This window comes from Neomonachus schauinslandi, chromosome 10 (assembly GCF_002201575.2).
Source record: "Neomonachus schauinslandi chromosome 10, ASM220157v2, whole genome shotgun sequence".
Lineage (NCBI taxonomy): Eukaryota > Metazoa > Chordata > Mammalia > Carnivora > Phocidae > Neomonachus > Neomonachus schauinslandi.
In genome coordinates this window covers 57,858,575-57,875,463 of record NC_058412.1, presented here as the reverse complement: position 1 = coordinate 57,875,463, position 16,889 = coordinate 57,858,575, and the positions used below count along the sequence as shown (strand labels likewise).

The window sequence follows — 16,889 nt, the reverse complement described above, 5'->3', positions numbered from 1 at the left end:
AAACTCTGTATTTATAGCTGACATTATATAGAAAACCCTAAAAAATCCACCAAAAATTTATTAATGAATTAAGTAAAGTCCCAGGCTACAAAATCAATACAGAGAAATCTGTTGCATTTCTATATACTAATAAACAGCTATCAGAAAAATTAAGAAAACAATCTCATTTACAATTTCAGCAAAAAATATAATACCTACGAATAAACTTAACCAAGGAGGTAAAAGACCTGTACTCTGAAAATTATGAAACACTGATGAAAGAAATTGACAATGACATAAATAAATGGAAAAATACCACGCTCATGGATTGGAAGAACCAATATTGTTAAAATGTCCATAATATCCAAAGCAATCTACATATTCAATCAAATCCTTATCAAAATACCAATAATATTTTTCACAATCCCAGATTTCAAGTTACTATAAAGGTATAGTAATCAAAACAGTACAGTACTGGCACACACACACACAAAAATAGATCCATGAGAATAGACAGCCCAGAAATAAGCGCTCACTTATATGGCCAATTAATCTTTGACAATGGAGGCATGAATATATAATGAGGAAAAGACAATCTCTTCAATAAATGGTGCTAGGAAACTATACCAGTTTATCACAGCATACACAAATGATGAAAGACCAAAATACGAGACCTGAAACCATAAAGCTTCCCCAAGAAAACATAGCTAGTAATGTCTTTGACATCAGCCTTAGCAGTATTTTACTGGATAATTTTTTCTCCCCAAGCAAGAGAAACAAAAGCAAAAATAAACAATGGGGACTACATCAAACTAAAAAGCTTTTGCATAGTGTAGGAAACCATCAACAGAACATAAAGAGAACCTAGTGAATGGGAGAAGGTATTTCCAAATGATATATCTGATAAGGGGTTAACATCCAAAATATATAAAGAATTCATATGACCCCCCCCAAGCCCCAAATAATCCAATTAAAAATGGGTAGAAGACCTGAACAGACATTTTTCCAATGAAGACATACAGACAGCCAAAAGACACATGAAAAGATGCCCACCATCACTAATCATCAGAGGAATAAAAATCAAAACGACAATGAGATATCAATTCAAACCAATCAGAATGGCTAGTATCAAAAAGACAAAAGTGTTGGTGAGGATGTGGGTAAAAGAGACTAGTCATGTACAGTTGGTCGGATGTAAATTGGTGTTGCCACTATGAGAAACAGTATGGAGGTTCATCAAAAAATTAAAAATGGAAATACCATACAACCCAATAATTATATACCTGAGTTTTTCTGAAGAAAGTGAAAACACTAATTCAAAAAGATTTATGTACCTCTTTTTTGCATAATAATTTACAATAGCCAAGATATGAAAGCAATGCAAGTGTGCAATAGATGAAGGGATAAATACAATGTGATTTGTTTGTATGTATGCATGTGTGTACACATGTACACACACACACACACACACACACACTGGAATAATACTGAACAATAAAAAAAAATGAAATCTTGCCATTTGAGACAACATGAATGGACCTAGAGAGTATCATGCTAAGTGAAGTAAGTCAGACAGAGAAAGACAAATACCACATAATTTCATTTATATGTGGAATCTAAAAAACAAAACAACTGAACAAACAAACTGACTCATAAATATAAGAAATTGGTGGCTGCCACAGGGAGGTGGGTAGTAATAATCAAAATAAGTGAAAGAGATTAAGAACTACAAACTTCCATTTGTAAAGTAAGTCACAAGCATGAAAAGTATATAGGGAATATAGTGAATAATATTGTTACGAGTTTGCATAGTGACAGAGTACACTAACCATGCTTATCATTTTGTAAGTATATAATTGTTGAATAACTATGTTGTACACCTTAAGCTAATATTATATGTCAATTATATTTCAATAAATACATAAAGATTTAAAGCCAGAATTCCTTAAAACAGTGAGATACTGGGTCCAAGATGGCGATGTAGGGAGACCCTGAACTTACCCTTCTGCACAGATATGCCAAATCTATACCTATTTATACAGCAATTCCTCCAGAAGAACTAAGGGCTGGTAGAACAGTTTCCTCACAACAAAAGAGTGACCACATAGACAATGGCAATATAGATAGAGACATGGCAATGAAAGGACCACCCACTCCTGATGCTGCAAATGGGGAGAGACAGTACTGAGGGACCATAAGCAGATTTGTCTGCCCTGTGGTACAGAACAAAAGCTGCAGTTTAAAAGGGTAACTAGAGGGGCGCCTGGGTGGCTCAGTCAGTTAAGCATCTGCCTTTGACTCAAGTCATGATCCCAGGGTCTTGGGATCGAGTCCCACATCAGGCTCCCTGCTCAGCCGGGAGTCTGCTTCTCCCTGCCCCTCCCCTCCCCGCTCGTGCATGCACACTCGCTCTCTCTCACAAAAATAAAATCTTAAAAAAAGTAAAAGGGTAACTAGAATACAAGTGAAGAAGCCCTAGAACCCTCCCAAACAGTAGGGGAGCTGCTGGAATTCTTTCCAGGTCAAAGGGGCAGGAGAGTGCCACAGTTTATGCTCTCCTCAACCTTGATGGCACAGAGTGGAGCATGGTCTGCACACTACAGCCAGTCTGCAATCTGTGAGTTTTGGGTCCCTAGGCCACTCCAGACCTAGATACCCTGGGGCACAGAAAAAAAGCCATGGTTTTAAAAAGTGACTAAAATATAAAGGAACTAGCCCTAAGACCCTACCAAATGGTGGAGGAGTGCTGGGTCAGAGAGGCTGGTGAGCACCAAGGTTTACATTCCCCTTCCACCTTGACAGTATGGATAGGACTAGGGTTGATGGCCTACTAGATGGCCTACCACTTCTGTGAGCCCTGTGCCCCTAGCTCACACTAGCCCTGGCCATTCCAAGGTGGCCCCAGTGCAGTGCATACTGCAACTCCAGCATATCACCAGGGTGGCACAGGCACAATGCATCCTAGAACACCCTGGCTCAGAGTTCATCAGGACCTCCTGGCTCATAGTTGCTTTGGATCCAGCTGCCCTGCCAAGGTGCCCCCATGCAAATAGCACCCCAGGACACCATAGTTTGCACCTGCTTCAGCTTTTCTGCCAGAGCACTTTCTGTGTGGGGAGTCTTGGGACTGTCCCAGCCCATGCCCACTTCAGAAATGACCATCCAACTAAGGCAGCCCCGGCACCGAGTGCCCTGTGACGCCTAACTCATGCCAGCCACAGTGCCACCCAGTGAACCAAAGTGACCAGGCACACACAGCCTATGCAGGGTACAACCATACACAAGACCATTCCTTCACATTTCAGAGAAGCAGCTGTTCTGCATAATTCATAGAAACAGCCACAGAAAGTCAGCCAAAATGAGGAGACAGAGAAATATGCCCCAAATGAAAGAATGAGACAAAAACTTCAGAAAAAGAAGTAAAAGAAACAGATAAGCAATATGCCTGATAAATAATTTAAAGTAATGATCATAAAGATGTTCACTGTATAAAGAGAATAGTGGAAGAACTGAGAGAGAACTTCAACAAAGAGAAAATATGAGAAAGAACCAATCAGAATTGAATACAATAACTGAAATGAAAAATATACTGGAGGAAATCAATAGTTTCGTGGATGCAGAAAAATGGATCAGTGATCTGGAAGACATGGTAATGGAAAGCACCCAATCTGAACAGCATAAAGAAAAAAAGAATTTTTAAAAAATGAGGATAGGTTAAGGGATCTCTTGGATAATATCAAGTAAACAAAGATTCACATTATCTCAGAAGGTGAAGAAAGAAAGGGCCAGAAAACTTATTTGAAGAAACAGATGAAAATTTCTCTAACTTGGGGAAGGAAACAAACATCCAGGTTCAAAAAGCACAAAGAGTTCCAAACAAGATGAACCTAAGGAGGTCCATACCACAACCTATAATATTTAAACCATCAAAGATTAAATACAGAATCTGCAGGGAGCAAGAGAAAAGTTACATACAAGGGACCCCACAAGGCTAACAGCTGATTTTTCAGCAGAAACTTTGCAGGTCAAAAGAATGGCATTATATATTCAGAATGCTGACAGGAAAAACCTGCAACCAAGTTATATTCTACCCAGCAAGGTTATCATTCAAAATTGAAGGAGAGGGAAAGTGTTTCCTAAACAAACAAAAGTTTAAAAAGTTTATGACCACTAAACCAGCCATACAGGAAATGTTAAATGGACTTCTTTAAGTGGCAAAGGCCATAATTAGGAGAAATATAGGAATTAAAAAATGTAATACCTAATAACATATACATAAAACATGGAAAGGGTAGTAAAAGTCCTTTTTTTAAAAGATTTTATTTATTTATTTGTCAGAGAGACAGAGAGAGAGTGTGTACACACAAGCAGGGGGAGTGGCAGGCAGAGGGAGAAGCAAGCTCCCCACTGAGCAAGGAGCCCGATATGGGACTCAATCTCAGGGCCCTGCGATCATGACCTGAGCCAAAGGCACACGCTTAACTGACTGAGCCATCCAGGCATCCCAAAAGTGCTTTTAGAATGTGTTTGAATTTAAGTTACCATGAACTTAATACAGACTTCTATATACATAGGGTGTTATATACGAACCTCCTGGTAACCACAAACCCATACTTACAATAATGTAAGGGAATTTATTACCCCATTTACATCAAAGGATAGATCATCCAGACAGACTACCAATAAGAAAACAGTGTCTTGGTGGGAATGCAAACCAGTACAGCCACTCTGGAAAACAGTATGGAGGTTCCTCAAAAAGTTAAAAATAGAACTACCCTGTGATCCAGCAACTGTACTACTAGGGTTAACCCAAAGGATACAAAAATACTAATTCAAAGGGACACATGCACCCAGATGTTTATAACAGAATTATCAACAATAGCCAAATTATGGAAAGAGCCCAAATATCCATCAACTGATGAATGGATAAAGAAGAGGTGGTATGGTATGGCATGGAATATTATTCAGCCATCAAAAAGAATGAAATCTTGCCATTTGCAACAATGTGGATGGAGCTAGAGAGTATTATTCTAAGTGAAATAAGTCAGAGAAAGACACCATATAATTTCATTCATGTGTGGAATTTAAGAAACAAAACAAATGAACATGGGGGGGAAAAGAGAGGCAAACCAAGAAACAGATCCTTAACTATAGAGAACAAAATGATGGTCACTGGAAGGTAGATGGGGGCAGGGGCGTTAAACAGACACTTGTGATGAGCACTGAGTATTGTAAGTGATGAATCACTAAATTCAACACCTGAAACTAATATTGCACTGTATGTTAACTAGCTGGAATTAAAAAAAATTTTTTTTGTAAAAAAAAAAGAAAACAGTATCTTCGAAAAAACAAATGAGACCAGATGGACTTAACAGATTTGTACAGAACCTTCCACCTAAAACCAACAGAATACACATTCTTTTCACATGCACATGGAACATTTTCTGGGATAGATCACAAGTGATGCCACAAAACAATTCTCAATAAATAGAAGACTGGTATCAGATGCATCTTTTCTGACCACAACACTATGAAACTAGAAATCAACCAAGAAAAAAACCTGGAAAAACACAAATATATGGAGGCTAAACAACAGGCTACAAAACAGTTTGTCAACAAAAACAAAAAATCAAAGGAAATCAAACAAATGGAAAAAATGAAAATGAAAACACAATGTTCAAAATCATTGAGATGCAATGAAAACAGTTCTAAGAGGGAAATATATGTCAAAACTGAGATACCTCAAACAAGAAAAATCTCAAACAATGTAACCTTACAATTATAAGGAACTAGAAAAAGAACAAGCAAAACCCAAGATGAGTATAAGGAAGGGAAAAATAGAGATCAGAATAGAAATATATGAAATAAGGACTAAAAAAACAATAGAAAAGATCAGAGAAACCAAGAGCTGTTTTTTTTTAAAAGATCTACAAAATTGATAAACTTTTAGCCAGACTCATTAGAAAAAAAAGAGAGGATCCAAATAAATAAATTCAGAAATAAAAGAGGAGAGGTAACAAAATACTACAAAAATACGAGGATTAGAAGAGACTACTACAAAAAGTTATATGCCAACAAATTGGACAACCTAGAAGAAATGGATAAATTCCTAGAAACGTAATCTTCCAAAACTGAATCAAGAAGAAATAGAAAATCTGAACAGACCAATTAGTAGTAGCAAAATTGAATCCGTAATCAAAAGACTCCCAATAAACTACAGTTCAAGACCAGATGGATTCACTGGTGAATTTTACCAAATGTTTAAAGAAGTCAGTACTGGGGTGCCTGGGTAGCTCAGTCAATTGAGCATCCGACTCTTGGTTTTAGCTTGGGTCATGATCTCGGGGTTGTGGGATTGAGCCCCACATCAGGCTCTGTGCTCACTGCGGAGTCTGTTTGTCCCTCTCCCTCTGTTCCTCCCCCGTCATATGACCTCTCAGTCTCTCTCTCAAATAAAAAAATAAAGTCTTAAAAAAAATAAAGAGTACCTATTTTCCTTAAACTATTCCAAAAAACAGAAGAGGAGGGAAACTTCCACATATATTCTATAAGAGCAGCGTACCTTGATACTAAAACCAAAGACTCTTTGTTACAAAGAAAGAAAACTACAGGCCAATAACCCTTATGAACAAAGATGCATAAACCCTCTACAAAATATTAGCAAACAACACTGAATGATACATTAAAAGGACCATTAACTACAATTAAGTGGGCTTTATTCCAGGAAGGCAAGGATGATTCAATATTTGCAAACCAATCAATGTGCTAACATTAACAAAATGAAGGATAAAAATCACATGATCATTTCAAAGATGTAAAAAAAAAAGCATTTGATAAAATTCAACATCTGTTTCTGATAAAAGCTCTTAATAAAGTGGGTTTACAGAACATGCCACAATATAATACAGCCATATATGAAAAACCCACAGCTAACATAATGGTGAAATGCTGAAAGCTTTTCCCCTAAGAACTCAAATAAAACTAGGATGTCCACTCTCACCACTTTCATTGAACACAGTACTGGAAGTCATAGCCATAGCAATCAGACAAGAAAAAGAAATAAGAGGCATCCAAGTTGGTAAAGAATAAGTTAAAATGTCACCATTTGCAGATACAATACTACACATGGAAAACCCTAAAGACTCCACCAAAAAACTACTAGAAATGATAAACTCAGTAAGATTGCAGGACACAAAATTAATACACATAAATCAGTTGCATTTCTATATACTAATAATGAAGTGGCAGAAAGAGAAATTTAAAAAAACAATCCCATTTACGATGGCACTAAAAAAATAAAATACATAGGAAGAAACTTAACCAAAGAGGTGAAAGACCTGTACTCTGAAAACTATAAAATGTTGATGAAAGAAATTGAAGATGACACAAAAAATGGAGATATTCCATGCTCATGGATTGGAATAACCAATATTGTTAAAATGTTCATAATACCCAAAGCAGTCTACAGTTTCAATGCAATTCTTATTAATACCAACAGCTTTTTCCCCCCACAGAACTAGAATAATCAAAAATTGGTATAGAACAACAAAAGACCCCAAATAGCCAAAGCAATCTTGAGATGTATCACAATCCCAGATTTCAAGATACACTATAAAGCTGTAGTAATCAAAAACAGCATGGTACTGACACAAAAACAAATAGATCCATGACATAGAATAGACAGCCCAGAAATAAACCCACACTTATAAGGTCAATTAATCTTCAACAAAGGAGGCAAGAATGTACAATGGAGAAAAGACAGTCTCTTCAACAAATGGTGCTAGAAAACTGGACAGCTATATGCAACAGAATGAAACTGGACTACTTTCTTACACCATACAAAAAAATAAGCTCAAATTGTATTAAAGACCTAAATGTTAGACCTAAAACCATAAAACCTTAGAAGAAAACATAGGTAATAATTTCTTTGACAGCAGCCTTAGCAGTAATTTTCTAGACCTCTCTCTTCAGGCAAGGGAAACAGATGCAAAAATAAACTATTGGGACTACACCAAAATAAAAAGCTATTGCCTTTTTCTCTAAGAAAAGCAAAGGAAATTATCCATAAAACAAAAGCAACCTACTGAATGGGATTAGATATTTGCAATGATCCATCTGACAATGAGTTAATAGTCAAGATATATTAATAATGTATACAACCCACCCCCCAAAAAGCCCATCAAACAATCCAGTTAAAAAATGGAAAGAGTACCTACCTGAATATACATTTTTCCAAAGAAGACAAACAGATGGCCAATAGGTACATGAAACAGACCTCAACATTACTAATCAGCAGAAATATGCAAATCAAACCACCATGAGATATCACTTTATACCTTTCAGAATGGCTCTAATCAAAATGACAAGAAATAAGTGTTGTTGAGGATGTGGAAATAAAGGAACCTTCAGGCACTCTTGGTGGGACTGTAAGTTGGTAGAACCACTGTAGAAAACCATATGGATGCTTCTCAGAAAATTAAAAATAAAAATACTATATGATCCAGTAATTCCACTACTGGGTATTTACCCAAAGAAAATGAAAACACTAACCTGAAAAGATATATGTACCCTGTGTATTGCACTATTATTTATAATAGCCAAGATCTGGAAACAACCCAAGTGTCCATCAGCAGATGAATGGATATATGTGTATATACATATACACATATACACACACACCCTCAACCATAAAAAAGAGTAAGATCTTGCCATTAAGACAGCGTGGATGAACCTAGAGGATATGCTAAGTGAAATAAGTCAGACATAGATAAATACATGGGATCTAAAAAAAAACCAAAAAGCAGAAACAGACCCATAATAATAGAGAAAAACTGAGGGTGGGATGTGGGTGGGGGATGGGCAAATGAGTGAAGGGAGAGTGGAAGATAAAGGCTTCCAGTTACAGAATGAAGAAGTCATGGGATGATATATATATATTTTTTTAACATATAATGTATTATTTGTTTCAGAGGTACAGTACAGGTCTTTAGGAGGGGAAGAATGAAGGGGGGAAATCGGAGGGGGAGATGAACCATGAGAGACGATGGACTTTGAAAAACAAACTGAGTGTTCTAGAGGGGAGGGGGGTGGGAGGATGGGTTAGCCTGGTGGTGGGTATTAAAGAGGGCACGTTCTGCATGGAGCACTGGGTGTTATACGCAAACAATGAATCATGGAACACAATGTAATGTATCGTGATTAACATAACATAATAAAAAAAAAGAAATCATGGGATGAAAGGTACAGGGAATCTAGTCAATGGTATTGTAATAGCGTTGTATGGTGACAGATGATAGCTACGCTTGTGGTGAGCATAACGTAAGATACAGACTTGTGGAATGTAACACTGTGTGTCAACTATACTTCAATTAAAAAAAACCCACTGAGATATTTGTGCAAGTACAAAGAGACCAGTGAAATAAAGAGCCCAGGAACATTCTATATATACACTATCACATTTACAAAATATTAATGTCTTCCCCACCAGAATGGCTAAAATGCAAAGACAGACAATATCATGCATTGAGGATGGGGCAAGCTCTACTATTATGGACTGCTGGTGAGAAGATAAGTTGTTACAACTCCCTAGGAAAACTGGAAATAGCTACTGTAGGGGAGCAGATTTTTCCACCATAAGCTATGCGTCTTTGGGATATGGAGAAAGGGGAACCATCTTGCACTGGTGGGTTGGTAGGAATGCAAACTGGTATAGCCACTCTGGAAAACAGGATGGAGGTTCCTTAAAAAATTGAAAATAGAACTACCCTATGACCCAGCAATCACACTACTAGATATTTACCCAAAGAATACAAAAATACTTCTTTGAAGGGGTACGTTCGCCCCAATGTTTCTAGTGGCTTTATCAACAACTGCCAAATTATGGAAAGAGCCCAAATGTCCATCGACTGATGAATGGATAAAGAAAAAGTGGTATATATATATATATATATATATATATATATATATATATATATACACAATGGAATATTACTCAGCCTTAAAAAAGAATGAAATCTAATATTACACCACTGTATGTTAACTGGAATTTAAATAAAAACTTAAGAATATATAAATTTGATTAAAAAAGATATGCCTCTTTGGCATATTGATTATTCTAAGCTGGTATTTTTTAAGAAACTGTAGACACAAGAATATCTCTGAAATCCCAGTTTCCCTCCCTTAAGAGACATTTCCATGTATAAGGGAAATCTCCATTTGTAAGGGTGTCTCCCTCAGTATCAGGAAGAGGGGGATGACTCTTAGATGCCTAGAAACTGTTATCAGTGGAGAAGGCATGAACTTAAATCTGCATGACAACTTTAGCCTTTTTTACTATGCTTTTTATGGTAACCTCCCATAAATGATCCTCTACCTACATCTTCTCTTGTCTTTAGATGGAGATGGTATTTAAGGTGATGGCTTCAGCTATTTTGGTGAGATACTCAGTTTTCTTGGGTCTCTCCCATGTATACAGGAGGTATATATATTATTAAACCTTGTTTCATTTTCTATTAATCAGTCTTTTTTTTTCCTTGGGTTTTTTTTAATTTAAATACAATTAGCCAACATTCTCTATTAATCAGTCTTGTGTAAATCTGGTTTTTAGTTCGGGTGGAAAAACCTTGAAGGACAGAGGAAAACTTTTTTCCTCTCCACACTACTAAAGCTGAATATATGAATATATCCTATGTCCCAGCAAATCCACTTTTAAGCACATACCCAGAAGATCTGTGTATACATCTGTTAAAAGACAAACACAAGTATATTCATAGCAACACTATTCACAATAAGCCCCAGACTTGAAAGAATTCAAATATCTGGCATAGAATAAATAAAATTGTATATATTCATCTATTGGAATACTGTTATATAATAAAAAGGAAAGAATTACTTATATACAACAATATAAAAGAATCTCATAAAGTTAAGTGAAAGGAGCCAAAAACAAAAGAATAATACAGATTCCACTTATTTAAAATTTGAAAGAAAGGTAAAGCTAATCTATATTATTATAAGTAAAGATAGTTTGGCTGGGATGTAGTATCTTAAAGTGGATATGAGAGGGCTTGTGTGGTCCTGGTAATGTATGTTACTTGGTCTGGATGATGGTTACAAGAATGTGTTTACTTTGTGAAAATCCACTGAGTTACATTTATGATTTGTGTGCTTTTCTGTATGTATGTTACACTTTAATAAAAAATTTAAATAAAAAACTTTCAAACTGTTCAGATTATTATCATTGAACTTATCCTTTGGCAACTCTTGCTTTTAGTTATGTTGATGGCTACCACATGTGATAATTTTTACAGACTCTTCCATGTAGACTGAAATACTTCAACTTATTTATTTTTTTTTAAAAGATCTTATTTCTTTCTTTGACGGAGAGAGAGAGAGCACAGCAGGGGGAGTGGCAGGCAGAGGGAGAGGGAGAAGCAGACTTTCCACGGAGCAGGGAGCCCTATGCAGGACTCGATCCCAGGACCCTGGGATCATGACCTGAGCCGAAGGCAGATGCTTAACCGACGGAGCCACCCAGGCACCCTTGAAATACTTCAACTTGAATGCTCTTGTTATGTTACATAATTTACCTTCTTGCTTGCATCAAGCAACACTTTTGAAAGCCAAAAACTTAATTATTTTCTGCTTTCAGAAATGTTTGAGAGAGCAGAGTTGAACTAAATTGAAGGAACTTGAGAGAAAATTAGCTTTCCCCAGCATGATGTGGGCTATATGGAAGAACTAGACAGAAACTACCATTAAAAAACTAGAGATTCTTTCCTAATTCCTTTTCTAATTTTGAGTGGGAGTCACCCCAGTTTTCTAGAATAAAAGTGGAGTAGAACATTCATCTGAATGTTCACCTCTTGATAGTTATTGTTGTTACTGAATGGTATCTTTGTCAAGGGAGTAATCAAGGTCAGAGGGTAAAGCCCTGAAAAAAAAAGGCTGAAAAGCAGGGAGGTACAGGGTTTCAGTGAAGAAAGATATTTGCTAGAAATGAGGCAGGGCTCAAAAAGACTCTGGCTAGGAAGTACCAGCTGGCTACAGGAATCTAATCAAAGCATTCACAGGGCACAGAAAGCATACTGGCGAACAGTGGAGTTTCTTCCTTTTTCTGAAATTCTGTGATAATTTCTTCACATTCCTTTTCACCCTTAGTAACTTTAAATAGCTTTAAAATGCAAAACCTCCATCCTTAAAGAGAAGCTGGCAATTGCTCCTTCTGGCTGCAAACAGCATTATAAAAACAAAGATGATCAATCACTGGAGAGGCTTGTTATAATAATTTGAACCAAACTTACAAAGTAGAAATCTATTAAAACTTCCTTTCTCAGGAGTTCCACAAAGAAATGAATTCTTTTGCAATTCTGAGGGCCCTTTGCCTAATCTAGGAATAGTAAATACCAGGAAGAATAGGAATTGGGATGTCCAGAGATCAATAATTCCACATTTAGTCACATTAGACTAAGTTTAGGGAAAAGGAAGCTCATGTTGATATTATAATAGTTTTTAAAACTATCATTTTTATATATTGTAAAGTTTTGTATGGACCTTTAGATTAAATAGGTTTCTGATTGGTCTTCTTTGGAAGACTACACTGTAAAACGACTAGTGGCTTCTAAAAGAAAACAAGTCACCCATCAAACCTAAAAGCCCACGTGAAATACTTTGATATAGGACAGAATTCTTTTGAGATATGACATGTCTATGTGTATAAATAATTATATAAGTTTCTGTGTTGGCTAATATTAATAACAGCACTTATGATTATAAACTACCTCAAAAATCTTATGAAAACAGTGTCTTTTTGACTTTTTGCTAAATGGTGATTAATCAGTGATTATTAATTTTTATATCAACACTGTTCCCACTTATATATCCATATTGTACTATTTACCCAGGCTTAATTCTTTTTTAAAAGTCACTTTCTTTACAAAGAAAGTAATTCAAATTAACCAACTGGGCCTTACAAACATAAATATACATGATACTGAGTAAGTATTGACTGAAACAAAAAGCACTTAAAAAAACCAGCATTAATTCTTACCAACTCCAGAGGTTATTGATTCTGCATCAATGTCACTAGCTCTTTTTCTTGCCACTTCAGCTAGTGCCAATTCACCCTTATCTAGTGCAAAGTAATGGATGTCCTTTGGAAAAAAAACAAAATAAAAGATTAATCCAAATGAATCTTGGTCAAGTTACAAAGATTTTGAGCAAAAGAGCTTACTGTTCGGATTACAAAACAGACATGGCTGATGAATATTTTTTGTTTTAATTCAGTTTTCTTTTCTAGTATAAGCAAATTTTCTTGAATTGTAGATTATAACTATTACCTAATAGCATTATTTAAATAAGTTATTTTAATTCTTCAGGGAAAAAGACAAGTTTTTAAACCAAATGTTCGACATACTCAGTTTTGTCAGGAAATAAAAACATTTATTGCTATGTTCTTTGGGGAGATTTTAATATCTGAGATGACTTCTTCAAAATTCAATTGTATATAATATTATGATAAGCATTTTATAAGAAATACAACTACACAAATTTGTCTCTGACATTTATGTGTCTGGCACATACTACTTTGTTAACATTATTAATATTACTATTATCTAGAACTCATACAGTCAGCAAATAATCAGTGCCTACTAAGTGTTAGGCATTGTTCTGGAATATAGAGATCAATTACAATTCCATGTCTCAAGAAGCTGTGAGCCCAGTGGGGAGAGAGATCATTGTGAACAGTTAATTACATAATGTGTGATAGGTTTTATAACAGATATTTGCACAAATATTTGCTGTGGAGCTAAAGAGAAGGAACTGATCCTTGCTCTGAATCTTGAAGGACAAATAAGAGTTATGCTAGGAGGGAAAATAGAGAAAAAGCGACAGAATTAGTATCTGGTGCATATATATATATACAGAAGATTGAAAAAAGTTGTGTTAGGCAATGGTATATCTTTGAATATGGAAGGAGTCTTACTTAGATTGGATGTGTGGGAGAAAGCAGTGTAAAATAATACTAAAGTATGTATAGCCACTAAAAAGGATTTTGAACTATTTTTGGTGTGCAAAAGATTGCTGGAATATTATTGCAATAAAAATGGAAAAAGATGGGGCACCTGGGTGGCTCAGTCAGTTAAGTGTCTGACTCTTGATTTTGGCTCAGGTCATGATCTCGGCTCAGGTCATGATCTCAGGGTCATGAGAGTGAGCCCTACATTGGGCTCCCTGCTCAGTAGGGAATCTGCTTGAGATCTCTCTTTCCCTCTCCCTCTCTCTCTAGAATAAAGAAATAAACCTTTTAAGAAATGGAAAAAGAACATAAACAACCAGTTTACAATGAAGAAATATAAATGGCCTATACTCATGAAAGATATTTCACTTTATTAATATTCAAATAAGTGCAATTGAAAATATATAATTTCAAATTGTTTAAGTTTTTAAAAGTTCAGAATATTTACTGGCTGCAGAGACTTCCAGGGAAGATGGCAGAGTAGGAGGATCATTAGCTCACCTCATCCCATAAATACCACTAGATAACACCCACATCAGTGTAAATAACCCAGAAAATGACCCAAAGACTGACAGACCAGACTCTCTACAGGTAAATGCAGAGAAGCCACGTCAAAGAGGACAGGAAAAGTGAAGATGCTGTCAGGAGCCAAATGGACCCACAGGACTGTCCCCAGGAAGGAGGGATACTTCAGATGTGGAGAGGAGAAAGAAGCAGACCCCCACATCAGGCACACCAGGCATCCGAGGCACGGGGGACACACTGGGAAGACAAATCCTCATAACATTTGGCTTTGAAAACCAGAAGGGCCTAACTTCATGAGTTCTTACAGTCAATGGGGTATTACACCTAGAACTTTAAAAATCAGTGGGCTTGATTCTGGGAGAGCAGGGAGAACAACAGGAAACTGACTTCCTGCCCTTAATCTTTTTGACTACAAACAGCCCCACTGAAATACAGCATAGAAGCAGCAGTTTGAAAACTGCCCGAGGTATATGGGATTTATTTACTAATCTAAGAGCATGTGCTGGAGAGGCAGGGATCTTTGGGAGACGTCTCCAAGAACAAAATGCTGCTTGGCACCATTTCACTCCCTTGTCCAACCCCCACCCCCAGCCTAAATATAGGATACCTGCAGGAAACAGCACAGTACCAATATGTTCCACCTAGCTTACTTACAGTGCACCCTGCCCTGGTGTGCTTCTGCAGATCTGCATCCCCACCCCCGCCAGTCTTGACAAGTTTTCCCAGGTGGCTGCAGGTCCTCTCGTTTAGTAGACTGGTGAAGACCATCCTGGCACCACATGCCCCACCCCTACATTCTACAGCAGACTTCCTTCCTCCAGTATGTCCTTGGCAGGATCCCATACAAAGTGGTACCACAAGACTGGCAGTGTGCAAGCAGCCCTGACAGGGGTGAGCACCACTCCAAAGTAGAGGGTAAGATAACCCTACACTCCAACTGTGGCTCCAGAAGTGGGCTGGGAGCAGACATCAAGTCTGACTACGGGCTCCACCCACCAACAAAAACTCAGGGGCTAACACAGGGAAAGCACCTTGCAATTTGATGCTACTGCATCTCTGGTAAATGCCTGGTTTGACTGAGCTCAAACCCAAATGGCCCCAGAATGGCCCATTTTCAACACAGTGATCAAACTCTGCACACAAAAGACAAAGAGAGTCATCGTATATGACAGAACTAAGGGTAAATGCAGCTTAGCCACACAGTACTGAACGTGCAACACACACAGGAGACACCCCTGAAGCTCCAGGTTCTGTGAACTGGGGACATTGCACTGCAAGGCACTACATGACCTCCTCTTCATAAGGTCACTACTTCCTTTTTTTCTTTTTCTTTTCTTTTTTTAAGATTTATTTATTTACTTTAAGAGAAACAGAGAGCATTGGGGGGAGGGGCAAAGGGGAGGGAGAGAGAGAAGCCCCAGCAGACTCCCTGGTGAGCACAGAGCCCTATGTGGGGCTCAGTCCCACAATCCTGAGATCACAACCTGAGCTGAAATCAAGAGTTGGGTGCTTAACTGACTGAGCCACTCAGGCGCCCCTAAAGCCACTACTTTCAAGAGCAAGAGATATAGTGGACTTTACTAAAACACAGAAAAAGACACAGAGTTAGAAAAAATGAGACAGAGGAAAAATCACAGTGAGAGCTAAATGAAATGGAGATAAGTAATACACCTGATAGAGAATTTAAAGTAATGGTCATAAAGATATACTCAACTAGACTTGAGAAGAGTAGAGGAACTCAGTGATACCTTCAAAAAAGAGACAGAAAACATAAAAAAAGAACCAATGAGAGACGAAGAACTCAATAACTGAAATAAAAAATGAACTAGATGCAATAAATAGCAGAGTAGAGGAAGCGGAAGAACAGATCACGGACCTGCAGGAGAGAGTAACAGAAAGGAATCAAGCTGACTGGAGAGAGAGGGACAAAAAATAATGAAAAATGAAAATAGATTAATGGAACTCAGCAACACCATCAAGCATAATAACATTTACATTATAGAAATCCCAGAGGAGGAGAGAGGGAAAAGGGACTGAAAGTTCATTTAAAGAGATAATAGCTGGAAACTCCCCAAATCTGGAGAAGGAAACAGAAATCTATACCCAGGAGGCACAAAGATTCCCCCAAAAATTAACCCAAAGAAGCCCACACCAAGACACATAGTAATTGAAATGGAAAAACAAAAAACAAACAAACAAACAAAAAAGAGAATTTTAAAAGCAGCAAGAGAAAAGAGTTACATACAAGGGAAATCCTGTAAGACTGTCAGTGGATTCCTCAGCAGAAACTTGTAGGCTAGAAAGGAGTGGCATGATATATTCAAAGTGCTGAAAGAAAAAAACCCTGCAGCCAAAAATACTCTATCCA

General features: G+C 37.1%; 1 protein-coding gene across 1 annotated transcript in view; it reads right to left on the bottom strand.

The window, feature by feature from the left end:
• Nucleotides 1-16,889, bottom strand: part of LOC110588787 (WD repeat containing planar cell polarity effector) — a 341,481-nt gene that overhangs the window by 128,676 nt on the left and 195,916 nt on the right. The window contains exon 13 of the mRNA XM_021699173.1: nucleotides 13,028-13,130. Coding sequence (XP_021554848.1) covers nucleotides 13,028-13,130 — 103 coding nt within the window. The remainder of the gene's footprint in view (nucleotides 1-13,027; nucleotides 13,131-16,889) is intronic.